Source organism: Pollachius pollachius (assembly GCF_949987615.1).
Source record: "Pollachius pollachius genome assembly, chromosome: 3".
In the NCBI taxonomy this organism is placed as follows: Eukaryota; Metazoa; Chordata; class Actinopteri; order Gadiformes; family Gadidae; genus Pollachius; species Pollachius pollachius.
Window position 1 is genome coordinate 51,271,653 of NC_136936.1, and position 15,036 is coordinate 51,286,688.

The 15,036-nt window shown below is 49.5% G+C and overlaps 1 protein-coding gene across 1 annotated transcript; it reads right to left on the reverse strand.

The window, feature by feature from the left end:
- Positions 1–1,701: 1,701 nt before the first annotated feature.
- On the reverse strand, positions 1,702–12,107 carry LOC307072085 (OX-2 membrane glycoprotein). The gene is made up of 7 exons (XM_079731259.1): positions 11,913–12,107; positions 11,345–11,413; positions 10,618–10,941; positions 7,941–8,282; positions 3,703–3,987; positions 2,162–2,273; positions 1,702–1,821 (listed from the first exon to the last, which is right to left on the reverse strand). The coding sequence occupies exons 2-7, from the start codon at positions 11,406–11,408 to the stop codon at positions 1,818–1,820; spliced, it is 1,131 nt and encodes a 376-aa protein (XP_079587385.1). The 5' UTR covers positions 11,409–11,413; positions 11,913–12,107; the 3' UTR covers positions 1,702–1,817.
- Positions 12,108–15,036: the final 2,929 nt, after the last annotated feature.

A 15,036-nucleotide genomic window follows, 5' to 3' on the forward strand; every position in this document is an offset into this window, starting at 1 on the left:
GTACGTGTGTTTGTGTAGCCGTTTGTCAGAGTGCGATGGGATATAAATCGTGTTAAAGAACAGGCAGGCTGTGTATTATGAGTGTTGCATGAAGGATCAATGTTTAAAATACACACAGTTGGATTAAGAAGGAATTTAACTTCAGACAGTTTAGATATTTTCAAGCAAAACATGTAAGGGAAAAGGCCCTCATGGTAGCATAAATAAATCGAGTTATGGACACATATTTCATAGCAATTGGTTGAGCCAACAGGAGGAGTAGCTCTGAAAGACGACCCTGTGATAACAGAACAGCAGCGCGTGTTTGTGGATCATCTGCAGACGGCCGCCAGCCAATCACCTGCTCGCTGCGGGCAGCGAAGGCATGCTAGGGAGATCCAGGCTTCTTCTGAGAGTGATGAAGACGGATAAGTGTGCCTGCGTGTTCACTCAAACGAATCAAAGTCCAGAGGTCTAAACAGCATCTGGACGGCACAACTGGAGATGAAACAAGGATTCCACAGACCTCATCTTTCCTCCTGTGTTCCCGGAGCGATCGGCTAACCTTATGTTAGACTGTTTAGGATTTGGGGCAAAGAAAGAAAACAAGAAGGAATGTGTACTGTATTGACACAAGCTGATTTTAAATACCTTTAATGTGTGTGTCACACAAGTGGTCGTTCAGTCTTTGCTTTTAAAGGATACAACCTTTTGCGTCACGTTTGTACAAGGTAACATTACAACATAAACTAAAATTTTATCCAACATAAAATAAGCTGTGTGGCGGTAAGACTCAGAAGATGTTTAGAAAGCTTTTAGGTAGAAGAGGACTTTAGCAATAACCTTCCAAAGCTTGTCTATAAATACCAGACAATAAAATAGAAAAAGGTTTATCACCCTAATTACAAAGTGTTTTGGGCCCAGGGTAATTTATAAGTAGATTATATATGAGTTCACAGTTTCTCAAGTGCACCACAACAGGTGAATTTGAGAGAAGACATCTCTGGCGACAGTAACAAGACACGCTCTGGTGAAACAAGGGCAGCTTTGTTCAGTCAAGACACACGCTTGCACATGCAAACAAACAGCGCAAGGCTAATACACGCCATCAACCCACCAATATGGCCTCAGCATTGCAATGGCAAATGATTCAAGCCATGCTGGACATGGTCCCGTCCCCAGGGAGTCTAACATTTCATAACTATAGAAAATACAAGAAAGGCACACACTCACGTAGCACCGCCACACACACAACACAAAATACTGGGAAATGGTAAATGGACTGCATTTATATAGCGCTTCTAATGTAACCAGTGGCCACCCAAAGCGCTTTACAAGATTGCCTCACAATCACCCATTCATACACACATTCACACACCGACGGCGGAGAAAGATGAAGGACACATCCCATTGGTCAGCACCCTTCAACTAATACATCACATGCCACGGGCCTCTAAATGTAAAACTAATGCAAGAGATAAACATAAACAATTATTTGAGCTGATCAGATGCTGTTATTTGACAAAACTACCGGTAATTAAGAGACCATAAACCGGCGATGGTGAATTTAATATTCTATCCTGGGACCCGGTAGTCAGGAGGACGTCGCCCTGCTGAGAAGACAGAGAAGGTCCCCCACCGATCCGGGACCAGACCCGCTCCCCTCGGCTCTGAACAGACCGGGCCGGGGTAGTGCTGAATGTCTGTGCTCATGGGTCACGGTGGGATTGTACCAGAGGCGGCTGTGAGGCAGTACTTGGGTGATTCGGTGAAACCTTTGGAATCGATGTGATTGGCTCATGGGCAGGTCCTTCTCATCAGGTGATCCAAGAGATTATTCAGCTGGACACAGGAAAGAAAGAAATACCGTTTCAGTCTTGTTACCCTCTGATGTTCTGTGTGACTACTCAGGGCAGGGAGAACCACATGCTCTAGCTGGCAGAGAGATGATGGAAGAAGCTTTCGTTGTATAATCCCCCAAACCCAAACCAGCTCCATTTTGATGGGATTCTTATCCAAAGAAAAACTAAAAAATGGATTTGAAGTGGATTGTAGTTTGAGATGGATGCCATGTCTGTTACTCAGCGTTCCTGTATACTCAGAGGAAGTTTAAAGTTGAAGGACAGAACAGAACAGCCAGAGCATTGTGATGAGGTGAAGGTAAAAGTAGGCTGAGACTCACACATCCTCTCCATCTTTGTGCAGGAAGCACTTCCACAGGCAGAAGCACAGAGACATGACCAGCAGCGCGGCCACCGTGGTCACTGAGATCAGGATGGCCAGAGCAGTTCCAACTGGCCCCAGAGAATCAGAAACAGAGAAACAGAAATCAGCGAAGACGTCATTTTTCACATGAATTCATGTGAACTTCAGCATGGGTCATGAGCAGGAGGGGCTGGGTTGGGCTGGGGAAGATTGGATTTGTGTCGAGGAGCATCCACAGTATGCACACTCACGCCCCGTGATACCCAAGGGTATTATACATAATCAGTCTGTCACCCGTTACCTCAAGGTGAACTTATCAACCTGCCGCTCCACATCATATGACGTACGGCTGTGAGGGCCTGATGTGACAGAGGCCTGGGGAGGGCCTTTAGGAGACTGAAGTGTGAGAGTTATGCATTTCTGGCCCTTCTCTTGCTAACCACATCCAGAAGTCCTTCCCACTGCTCCACATTCCTGGGTAATGTGTAGCTTCACCCAGCCCCTGTTCCCAGAAACACATCCAGCGTGTTCACTTCACTGGAGTTATAGGCGCTGTAGGTAAGACTGAAGAGCTGTTGTTGAAGTGTAATTTGTTAGAAATGGCCAAGCAGTCCGTCAGCTACTACTGAGCGAGATGCGCTGTGAGACGGCTGTTGAGACGGCTCCCGGGTTAATTTCTGAACAATCAGGGCGTCTCTTCCCTGATTGGACCTGGGAATCCGTCTTGCCTGTCAATCACAGGTCATCTCTCAATGGTGGGGCCACCAGGGAAGGGTAGGGAGGGAGGGTAGGGAGGGAGCAGAGAAAGACAAGACATTTTTTAGTTGTTGAGTTCAAAATGTTGCTCACTTCCACTCTATTCTGCTCTGGGACTTTACCTACAGCAGCTTTAAACCAACAGTGACCCAGACTCCATCGGTCGAACTGAATAGAGGAGACTAGAAGAGACTAGAGGAGACTAGAGGAGACTAGAGGAGATGAGAGGAGACCAGAGGGGACTAGAGGAGACCAGAGGAGATGAGAGGAGACCAGAGGAGACTAGAGGAGACGAGAGAAGACGAAAGGAGACTAGAGGAAACTAGAGGAGACTAGAGGAGACGAGACGAGATGAGAGGAGAATAGAGACCAGAGGAGACCAGAGGAGACCAGAGGAGACCAGAGGAGACTAGAGGAGGTGAGAGGAGATAAGAGGAGACCACAGGAGACGAAATGAGACTAGAGGAGACGAGAGGAGACTAGAGGAGACCAGAGGAGACTAGAGGAGACCAGAGGAGACCAGAGGAGACGAGAGGAGACCAGAGGAGGTGAGAGGAGACGAAAGGAGACTAGAGGAGACGAGAGGAGATGAGAGGAGACTAGAGGAGACCAGAGGAGACTAGAGGAGACCAGAGGAGACCAGAGGAGACGAGAGGAGACCAGAGGAGGTGAGAGGAGACGAAAGGAGACTAGAGAAGACCAGAGGAGACCAGAGGAGACTAGAGGAGACTGACGGGGGGTAGGGGTTAGGAGGAGACTGACTTTTGGTGTTCATGGACACGGCGATGGCGGACTCCAACCCCCTGTGGTGCACCAGGCACTTGATGGACACGTCCTTCAGGAGCCCCGCCCTCACGGTGAGGGTGCTGACCAACAGGGTGGTGCCGTCGTCCTGGGCCGTCTGGGTGCTGACCGGGGGCCCCAGGGTGCGGTTGTCCCCCTCCACGTTCCACACGATCTCGGCGGGGGGGCGGGACACGCAGCTGCAGTTGGCCTCGACCACGCCCGGCGAGGTGGTCCGGTAGCTGACCTGGGGTTTGGGCAGCACTGGGGGGGGGGGAACCAGGGACCGTCGGTTAGCCAGACGCTCAGGAAGGGGGGATCAGTGCGTTACTGTTCAGCACAGGTGGAACTACTTCTAACTACTGGCGTTGATTTAAACCTACGAGAATAGCGTGTACAGCGAAACGATTCATACTTTGTAGCCGGCTCAGAAGTAACGTTTGGGGAATATTAATTCTGTGCTGCTGGACGCCTGATAACGAAGTTGGAAGATTGTATACACGACAAAGATTTATTAGTTGATGTATTATGGACACATTATTCATCCTGAACTGGGATGAAAGGTGAATGGGAGGGGCTTAGGGTGAGTGGGAGGGGTTTAGAGTGAGTGGGAGGGGTTTAAGGTGAGTAGGTTTAGGGGGGTCGATATGAGTACGATTCTTGTAAACTGAGTAAAGTGAGGGCCCTGACCGGATGGTGAGTCAGTTAAAGGCTGTCATTTATTGATAGCATGCCCAGGTTATTATAAGCTGCTAGCTGAAATATTATACATTGCGACTTTAAACGTTCAGCCCAAGATGTAACACGTCATAAAATGCAGAACTTAAATGTCATCCCATTTCAGGACAAATAATCAGTTAAATAATAAATCCTCTTATCCATGTCGTGAATACTATCATCCAACTTCATTTTCAGGCCTCCAGCAGGAGATAATTAACATCACCAGATTATACTTTATTATCCTATATTATTATTATGCTATACTTCAGCAGGAGTCAGCAGGCGGTGGTACGTGTGGTGGGGCTGTGGAATGTGAGTCTCGCTGTGACCCCGTCAGTAAGGCTCTCGCTGTTTTCAATTCCCTGTTCTCCGCGCTGCAGGAATGTTGTTGGAGGAATTGAGAACACTTGTTGGCCGCTTCAGACTTGGGGTTGCCTCCACCTCCACCAGGTTTGGGTGGAGGTGGAGGTGGAGGCTAACCACACGGTACTGGTTTGACTCAGCTGTGGAGGTGGAGCACTCCATCTCAACAGGCATAACAATATGAATCCAGATCCAGATCTAAGTGTATGGATATAGATCAATATCCTCTCATTAATCAATATCCAGTTATTTATCAATATCCTCGTATTAATCAACATACAGTTATGGATCAATAGCAACATATTAATCCATATATATATATGTGGATCAATATCCAGATGTGGATCAATATCCAGATGTGAATCCATATTCAGAGGAATAGGTGCGAGCTGCTGATGTCCATGTGAGTTGTGATGGATCTGGGGACATCGGAGGGATAGAAGATCTCTGCTGCTGCGTTAGCCCATGGCTCTTTACTGCACGGCCTCCCAGACTCAGGGGAGAGTGATAGAGAGAGAGAGAGAGAGAGAGAGAGAGAGAGAGAGAGAGAGTGATAGAGAGACAGAGGCAGCAGTAGAGAGAGAGTGATAGAGAGACAGAGGCAGCAATAGAGAGAGAGAGTGATAGAGAGACAGAGGCAGCAGTAGAGAGAGAGTGATAGAGAGACAGGCAGCAGTAGAGAGAGTGATAGAGAGACAGGCAGCAGTAGAGAGAGAGAGAGAGTGATAGAGAAACAGAGGCAGCAGTAGAGAGAGTGATAGAGAGACAGGGGCAGCAGTAGAGAGGGAGAGAGTGATAGAGAGACAGGCACCAGTAGAGAGAGAGAGAGTGATAGAGAGACAGAGGCAGCAGTAGAGAGTGGTAGAGACAGAGGCAGCAATAGAGAGAGTGATAGAGAGACAGAGGCAGCAGTAGAGAGAGAGTGATAGAGAGACAGGCAGCAGTAGAGAGAGAGAGAGTGATAGAGAGACAAAGGCAGCAGTAGAGAGAGTGATAGAGAGACAGGCAGCAGTAGAGAGAGAGTGATAGAGAGACAGGCAGCAGTAGAGAGAGTGATAGAGAGACAGAGGCAGCAGTGGAGAGAGAGAGAGAGTGATGCTGCGATGGCAGCAGAATAATGTGTGAGTGATGGAGCAGGTCCATGGAACAGAGAACCAGAGGAACCATGACCCATCCATCACAACAATGTGAGGCTGCTGCATGGACGCCTACAGTCACGATTCATCCAAAACAATAGCCTTTACTGTTGGTCCAGATCATTGGGATAAGGCGGAGAGGGAGAGCGAGCTATAAAACAAGAGAGGGAGGGAGGGAGGGAGAGAGGGAGACGGGGAGAGGGAGAGGGAGAGGGAGAGGGAGAGAGAGAGAGTGAGAGAGGGAGAGAGAGAGGGAGAGGGAGAGGGAGACAGAGAGAGAGGGAGGGGGAGAGAGAGAGTAGCATAGGGTGATGGGACAGAAAGAATCTCACTGTGTTGGAAACAGTAGCACAGTCATCTTCTGGAACGCACACACACACACACACACGGTCATACACACGGTCATACACACACACACACACACACCCACACACACGGTCATACACACACAGTCATACACAGACACAGACACACACACACGGTCATACACACACACACACAGTCACACACACACACACCCACACACACACACGGTCATAGACATACACACACACACACACCCACACACACGGTCATAGACACACACACACACACCCACACACACACACGGTCATAGACATACACACACACACACACAGGAGCCTCAGGGCAGCAGTGCCCACATTCCTCTCCTGATCCAAGATGTTCCCGGCTTTCCCTCACAAATCCCCGACTATCGGGGCTCAAGTGCTCCCCCAGGAGGTGCTACTGGCCCAGGCCACCCCCTCTCCTCCCTCACCCCTCTCCTCCCCTCTCCCTCTCCTCCCTCACCCCTCTCCTCCCCTCTCCCTCTCCTCCCTCACCCCTCTCCTCCCTCACCCCTCTCCTCCCCTCTCCCTCTCCTGCCTCACCCCTCTCCTCCCTCACCCCTCCCTCTCCTCCCTCACCCCTCTCCTCCCCTCTCCCTCTCCTGCCTCACCCCTCTCCTCCCTCACCCCTCCCTCTCCTCCCTCACCCCTCTCCTCCCCGTAACATTCTGGATGGAGAACTCCTGGAGCTGCAGCAGCCAGCATTGGTTTAAAAAGTATTGATAACGGTGGTGGGAATACCCAGGGCCCCTCGCCGTACGGTTGGGCCCCTAACTGTATTGTCGGGCCCCTCACCTTACGGGTGGGCCCCTCACCTTACGGTCGGGCCCCTCATGGTAATAACCCCGGCCCCTAGCCGTTCGGCCGGGCCCCTCATGGTAGTAACCCCGGCCCCTAGCCGTTCGGCTGGGCCCCTCATGGTAGTGACCCCGGCCCCCAGCCGTTCGGCCGGGCCCCTAGCCTTTCGGCCGGGCCCCTCATGGTAGTGACCCCGGTCCCTAGCTGTACGGCCGGGCCCCTCATGGTAGTAACCCCGGCCCCTAGCCGTTCGGCCGGGCCCCTCATGGTAGTAACCCCGGCCCCTAGCCGTTCGGCCGGGCCCCTAGACTTTCGGCCGGGCCCCTCATGGTAGTGACCCCGGCCCCTAGCCGTACGGCCGGGCCCCTCATGGTAGTAACCCCGGCCCCTAGCCGTTCGGCCCGGCCCCTCATGGTAGTAACCCCGGCCCCTAGCCGTTCGGCCGGGCCCCTAGCCTTTCGGCCGGGCCCCTCATGGTAGTGACCCCGGCCCCTAGCCGTACGGCCGGGCCCCTCATGGTAGTGACCCCGGCCCCTAGCCGTACGGCCGGGCCCCTCATGGTAGTAACCCCGGCCCCTAGCCGTTCGGCCGGGCCCCTCATGGTAGCGACCCCGGCCCCTAGCCGTTCGGCCGGGCCCCTCATGGTAGTGACCCCGGCCCCTAGCCAGTCGGCCGGGCCCCTCATGGTAGTGACCCCGGCCCCTAGCCGTTTGGCCGGGCCCCTCATGGTAGTAACCCCGGCCCCTAGCCGTTCGGCCAGGCCCCTAGCCTTGCGGCCGGGCCCCTCATGGTAGTGACCCCGGCCCCTAGCCGTTCGGCCGGGCCCCTCATGGTAGCGACCCCGGCCCCTCACCGTAGGTGTCCAGGCACACGGTGGCGCTGCGGGGCCCCTCCAGGGCGGTGTGGAACAGGCAGGTGTAGCAGCCCTCGTCGGCGACGGCCACGCGCTGCAGGGTGAGCTGGCTGTGGGACAGCGAGGCGGACAGCCAGGCCCGGCCCTGGTAGGGCGGCTCCACCATGGGGTCGCTGCGGCGGGCGTACGAGGCCACGCCCTGGGCCCCGCCCTGGGCCCCGCCCCGCCCCGGGGTGTGGCTCCACATCACCTGCTGCACCTTCTCAGGCAGGCCGTAGGAGCAGGACAGCACCGCCCGCTTCCCCGCCACCGCCGTCTGGTTAGGGGCCGGCGTGATGCGGGCTGGAGGGGGGGAGGGGGGGGAGAGAGGGGAGAGAGAGAGAGAGAGAGAGAGGGGAGAGGGAGAGAGAGAGAGGGAGGGAGAGAGAGAGAGAGAGAGAGAGAGAGAGAGAGAGGGGAGAGGGAGAGAGAGAGAGAGAGGAGAAGGAGAGAGAGAGGGGGGAGAGGGAGGGAGAGAGAGAGAGGGGGGAGAGGGAGAGAGAGAGAGGGGGGGGAGAGAGAGAGAGAGTGGGGAGAGGGAGAGAGAGAGGGGGGAGAGGGAGGGAGAGAGAGAGAGAGAGAGAGGGGAGAGGGAGAGAGAGAGAGAGAGAGGAGAGGGAGAGAGAGAGGGGGGAGAGGGAGGGAGAGAGAGAGAGAGAGGGGGGAGAGGGAGAGAGAGAGAGGGGGGGGGAGAGAGAGGGGGGGGAGAGAGAGAGGGGGGGAGAGGGAGGAAGAGAGACAGTTTTAAAAACAACTTTATTGAAAGTTGGTTTGTGAACGCTCAGGTTTGTGAAGATTTAAACGTTTTCCTATGACTCAATTACTAACGATTACGGGATTTACAAAGTTAATTAGTTACTTAGAGAAGGAGAGAGAGAGAGAGAGAGAGAGAGAGAGAGAGAGAGAGAGAGAGAGAGAGAGAGAGAGAGATGGATGATGGGGGAGAACCAGAAGAGAACAGGTTGGGAGGACAATGTTAATGTTCAGAGGTATGAGCCCCAAACGCATAAACACTGACGGATTTATGAACAGATGTTTCTGGTTAGCAGAATCCCTCTCTCTGTCTCTCTCTCTCTCTCTCTCTCTCATTCCCTCGCTCTCTGTCTCTCTCTCTCTTTCTCTGTCTCTCCACTCTCTCTCTCGCATTGAGAAAAAAACATTGTAATAACTCAGAGAATTGTGTTGGAATGTGTTTTCGGAGTGTGCTGTGGAAGGAAATCTGGCTACATTCCTGATTTCTTCTTTGACCTTTTCTTAACATGTATCATTTTATATATTCCATGCAGTATTTCAATAAAGACCTTTTCAAATCTAAAAATCAGAGCCCCCTCCCTCCCTCCATAGCTCCACATGATCTCCTCCAAGCAGACGACACACTCCAGACCAGAGGCCGTTGAGTTCTGTTGCTCCGGCCCACCACAGTATGTGGATGGTCTCTCTGAGTAGACTTTAGGAGGTTCTGCAACGGAAGGGTGGGTCCCAGACAAGCTCCCAACATATCCTCCCAAACCTCACAACGCCAAGAACAGCAGATCAAATAATGGGAAGTGACTTCAGGCATGAAGTCACTATGACCCTTTATGAACCATTAGAATGATGCACTCCTCAGGAGACCTGCGGCTGAAGGCAGGGCTTCTGACAGAACATCACCTGTGATGTTCTGTTTCAAACCTCTGTTGTTTGTTTTAGTCCCTTGTTGTGTGTAAAACGTGTTCTGTGTGTATTAATCCTGGATGTGTATCTTAAATATGTGTTTTTTTTTAATTCTGGGTTGTGTAGTTTAAATGTGTGCAGTGAGTTTTAATGCTGTGTTGTGTGGTTTAAACCTTTGTTGTGTGTTTTAATCCTGTGCTGTGTGTTGTGATCCTGTGTTGTGTGTTGTGACCCTGTGTTGTGTGTTTTAGTCCTGTGTTGTGTGTTTTAGTCCTGTGTTGTGTGTTGTGATCCTGTGTTGTGTGTTTTAGTCCTGTGTTGTGATCCTGTGTTGTGTGTTTTAGTCCTGTGTTGTGTGTTTTAGTCCTGTGTTGTGTGTTGTGACCCTGTGTTGTGTGTTTTAGTCCTGTGTTGTGTGTTGTGATCCTGTGTTGTGACCCTGTGTTGTGTGTTGTGACCCTGTGTTGTGTGTTTTAGTCCTGTGTTGTGTGTTGTGATCCTGTGTGGTGTGTTTTAGTCCTGTGTTGTGTATTTTAGTCCTGTGTTGTGTGTTGTGATCCTGTGTTGTGTGTTTTAGTCCTGTGTTGTGTGTTGTGATCCTGTGTTGTGTGTTGTGATCCTGTGTTGTGTGTTGTGACCCTGTTTTGTGTGTTGTGATCCTGTGTTGTGTGTTGTTATCCTGTGTTGTGTGATGTGACCCTGTGTTGTGTGTTTTAGTCCTGCGTTGTGTGTTGTGACCCTGTGTTGTGTGTTGTGATCCTGTGTTGTGTGTTGTGACCCTGTGTTGTGTGTTTTAGTCCTGTGTTGTGTGTTGTGACCCTGTGTGGTGTGTTGTGACCCTGTGTTGTGTGTTGTAATCCTGTGTTGTGTGTTGTGACCCTGTGTTGTGCGTTGTGACCCTGTGTTGTGTGTTGTGACCCTGTGTTGTGTGTTTCAGTCCTGTGTTGTGTGTTGTGACCCTCTGTTGTGTGTTCGTGGTCCTCACAGGTGACGGTGAGGCAGGTGGTTCCCTGTTGCGAGCCACTGGGCAGCAGGTCGAAGATGCAGGTGTAGCAGCCCTCGTCGCGGAACCCCACCCTGCGGATGGTGATGGCGGAGGAGTCCTTGGGGGCGGGGGCCAGCTCCACGTGCTGCTGGCCGCTCACGCTGTCCGTCTGGCCGGGCTGGTAGGTTAGCAGCGTTTGGTTCTGGACGTCCAGCCAGCGCACCTGCCTCACCGCGTCGCCCGGCCGCTCGCGGGCCAGGGAGCAGCTGAGGGTGAAGGGCAGCTCCACCGGGGCTTCCTGCCGCTCCGGGGCCGTGACCCTGCCTGGGGACAGCGGCTCAAACATTACCGGCACATTCAGGGCCTTTAGCAGACGCTTTGACCCAAAGCCACTTACAATAAGTACATTTGTCAGAAGAAAGAGAAACAACAACATATCTCTGTCGGTACGGTAACAATGTTCATAGAACCAAGTGCCAAGCACTAACCATCACCAAGTTAACCCATTCCCTGTACACAACAGAGATAGCTAGGGTAAGACGCTACACCATGCTAAGTACTGTTTTGAAGTGCAAGGACGTACAACACACAATACGTGCGTATCAGGGGTGGGGGGGAAAGGGGGGAGGCTACGCAGAGTCTAAGTGAACTCTGAACAAGTGAGTCTTGAGGCTTTCGCGGTAAGCGGTGGTGGGGGAGGGTTAACCCCTGAGGGGGTCTCACTCACCCTGCAGTCGGACCACCATCAGGAGGGACAGACACTGCTGCAGCAGCCTGTAGGACCGGCTCATGTTGGCTGGGGAAACAGAGGCCGTGTGAGGGAGGCGAGCGCAGGTTGGGCTCCAGAAGCCGTCGCTGTTCGCGTCAGACCAGGTCCCGCATGCTCATATCTTATTAGGTGGTCTCGCAGAGGTTAAACGCGCTTCATCTGCCTTCATCGAGAGAACACTTTAAGCAGGACTAGTGTAAACGTTAAAGGCCGTTTCGAGTCAGGAAACATAAACAACAGTCCACTTTGGATATTCCAAATGGTTTAGAAAAAATCTATATATGACGATGCAACAGAATAGTAGTGTCTGTGTTAATAACATCTGAAGAATTGTTTGCATTCAAAACACAAGGAAGATATTTTAAGAAGTTTTTTGTTCCCATTAAATCCTAGCAAGACAATGTACATTTACAACGTTAGTTAAACATTAAAAAAAATAGTAGTCTATTGCCCCAAAAATATTTGTTGTATGCCTACGTTTTGTACAGGTCTACATTTCAGATTAAAAAGCTGGAGAGAGACTTACCTCTTGCACCTTATGAAGCCTACATATAATAATACAAAGCAGAGTGTGGAAGAGTTCTCCTCAGAAGACAGTAGTTGAAAAGTGTCTGCTCTAATTCCAAAACAGCTCTCCCATTTTGTATTATCCAGTCAATCCCACTTGCAGAAACGCATCACATCCGAGTAATGAGACTGAACCGCTCTAAATAAAAGCACAAGTTACATGAACGCAGTGGATGGGAAGGATGTCGTGCGCGGTTTGAAACTTCTGAGTTCGGATCTCAGGGAGCAAAGCGCATGTCTTCTGCAGCTCCGGGTTTCTGCAGCCGCAGCGACCTCCCGCGGTGGGAGCTTCAGTTAAGGAGTGAAGGACACCTTCATGTTCTGACTTTGGAAGTTTCATACGCGATCACTTCTTGTTGTACACTGACTATTGAAACTGTTATTTTTGAAGATTGTAAACGGATAAGATCAACTGATTTGTATAACGGGCATATATGACTCACATTCAACTGTCCGTTCGAGCGCGTCCCTGTGAGGTGTAACGTTAAGGTTTTAGCTGGCTGTTATATTTACAACCACTTGAACTGTCCTATTCCAGAGGATGTGAATTGTTCAGTAGAACAGAGACTTGGCTCTCATTAGTGACTACCAGATCAGATCCTGACAGTTTTCGCTCGTTTCGCTCGTACCCCCCCCGTGAGTTACAACGGGTTACACACTGACAGATATCGTTGTCACGGCCCTGGTAGCTCGCCGTGATCGTATAGTGGTTAGTACTCTGCGTTGTGGCCGCAGCAACCCCGGTTCGAATCCGGGTCACGGCATTGAAACACAATGTCATGGCATACGGGTCAACTTTTATCAGTAAAATGCTACACAAGTTGTGGTGGAATTGTAGAAGGTCGCAAATGCTGTGCATTCACATTTGGACATGCACATTTCATTTGAACACTTAAATGCCATAGGCTATTCTCTTCAAGGGCATAGTTCCTCTATTCTGGAGTATAAGAACAACAACAACTTGTAGCTGACCATAGTTTTATATGGGGTTTGTTTTCGATTTGATTTGTATTTTAGCTTATTTTGTTTGATTTGCCGTAGATTTCTTTAATCTTTTACATCCGGATCTCATCTGGATTCTCCTTCTGGACTTATTAGTGTTGTATCTTAAAGAACCCGAATGAGGTACCAGTTCAGAGACACCGTCTCTCACAGCCCTGGTAGCTCGCCGTGATCGTATAGTGGTTAGTACTCTGCGTTGTGGCCGCAGCAACCCCGGTTCGAATCCGGGTCACGGCATTGAAACACAATGTCACGGCATAAGGGTCAGCTTTTATCAGTAAAATGCTAAACACTTTGTGGTTGATTTGTAGAAGGTTGCGAATGCTGCGTGCTCACATTTGGACGTGCACACTTTATTTGAACACTTAAGAGCCATAGGTTATTGTGTTGAAGTGCAAATTCCATCTATTCTAAAATGTTGTTGTTAAAACATGTTGTCGGGATCAGATGCATAGCCTACAATCAATTCACGTGTTAAGACTTCGGTCAAAATGATTGTTGTCCTACCGAATCTAAGATAAAACAAATAAATACTATTAATGCAAATAGATAAATAAATAAATATATAATTATAATAATTAAATACATATAATAATGAATAAATAAATATACATATATAATATGTATTATACATATAGGCCTATACATTATATAATAAGAAGGTGACATGTGGCGACATCCTCAGCACCCGCAAAACATTGCGTGTGTCTTTGTATGGCCATGCGATTTGTGTTTGCGTGGCCGCATTTCTTTGGTAAAATTGATTATCTCACTGTTACCAAGGCAACCCGAGGGACCGCACCTGCACGTGGTTCCACTAGTTAGGGCCCCGCTCCTCGCTGATGAGTTCACCTGTTACGTGTCGTGCTCAGTGTGCTCTGACTTACCTCTCTGCTGCCAGTAAACCCAGCAGGTCGGTCTCCCCGGCAGCCGTCTAATGTCTCCCAGGTATGGTGTCCATGTTATTTTAGAAGTTGAATCAGTACTTGGTAGGAGTTTCCAACTAATGAAAGATCCGGTCCTCTGTTCTCCAGGTTAACCGAGAGGTAACGAACACTTTTTGAAGTAAAACGGACCAAAAGATCTGGACCTGCTGTGAGTAGAACATATATTTTTCCGCTAGGCTTACTTTACATGTTTAATATTGGTTCTGGATGGAATTGGAATTAAATGGTAGCAGGGGCGATTCTAGGTTCTGACTTTTTGGGGGCGCTCAGCCCCCAGGAATCCATGAATAGAAGTATAAAGGGGGGGGGGGGGGGGGGGGGGAGAGAGAGAGAATCTCGTAGATGTGATTTCCTGCATTCTGCTGCATTTAAGGGTGACCTGGTGGAGTTCCTACATTTATCGTGGCCGGGGGTAAATCTATTTATCTATCAATCCACCACATTGTATATTTTTGAACAGTCTGCTTATTGCTAACCCTAACCCTATTGTCAGAAAAGCACATACCTTTTTTTTTAAGTTTAATCTCAGTTAAACTCATAATACCAATGAGTATTTCATCCCAGGGGAAAGGATTAAACACATTTTGGCTAGTCTCTAGCTCTTAAAGAAGAAATAAATTATTTCTAACTTAACCTTTTTATCTGGGTTATAGACAATACTGTTGTAGATGTAGTAGTATTATATTATCCATGATTTTTCTTTCGTCCTGTCCCAAGATTCTGTGACCTATATTTTCTTAGTTACTATGCTGTTGCATGTCTAGGCAAATAGATGGCAGTGTGAGCTAAATAATGCAGTTCTGTACCACTAAAGTGATGAAAGGAAAAAAAGACTGTTTGGATCAAGGAATAATCAAATGGATGTGAAATATAATAACAATAATAAATATAATATATATAAATATAATAACAAATTTGATGTTTATTAAAATTCCTTTGTGTCATTTTCACTCAAATGACCATCTTTACCTTTTTCGTATTTACAGTTGCTGAAACACTGGTTTTAACTCTAGATTAGCTCAGTTGTTATTGCAATGAAAACGTCCTCAGCTGATAAAATACTGCCGGCGTTCTTTTCAAACTGAAAACTAGCACCATTGTCAACTTTTTCTGCTTCATCACTGACAAGCTTTT

Bases quoted from the DNA above. Each gene is read 5' to 3' on its own strand.
- LOC307072085 (XM_079731259.1), bottom strand. From the start codon at position 11,408: ATGAGCCGGTCCTACAGGCTGCTGCAGCAGTGTCTGTCCCTCCTGATG. The intron at 3,988-7,940 runs GTGAGGGGCCGG...CCCCCCCCCCAG, and splicing joins CGTGTGCCTGGACACCTACG to TGCTGCCCAAACCCCAGGTC. The intron at 2,274-3,702 runs GTCAGTCTCCTC...CTCTGGGGCCAG, and splicing joins CGTGTCCATGAACACCAAAA to TTGGAACTGCTCTGGCCATC.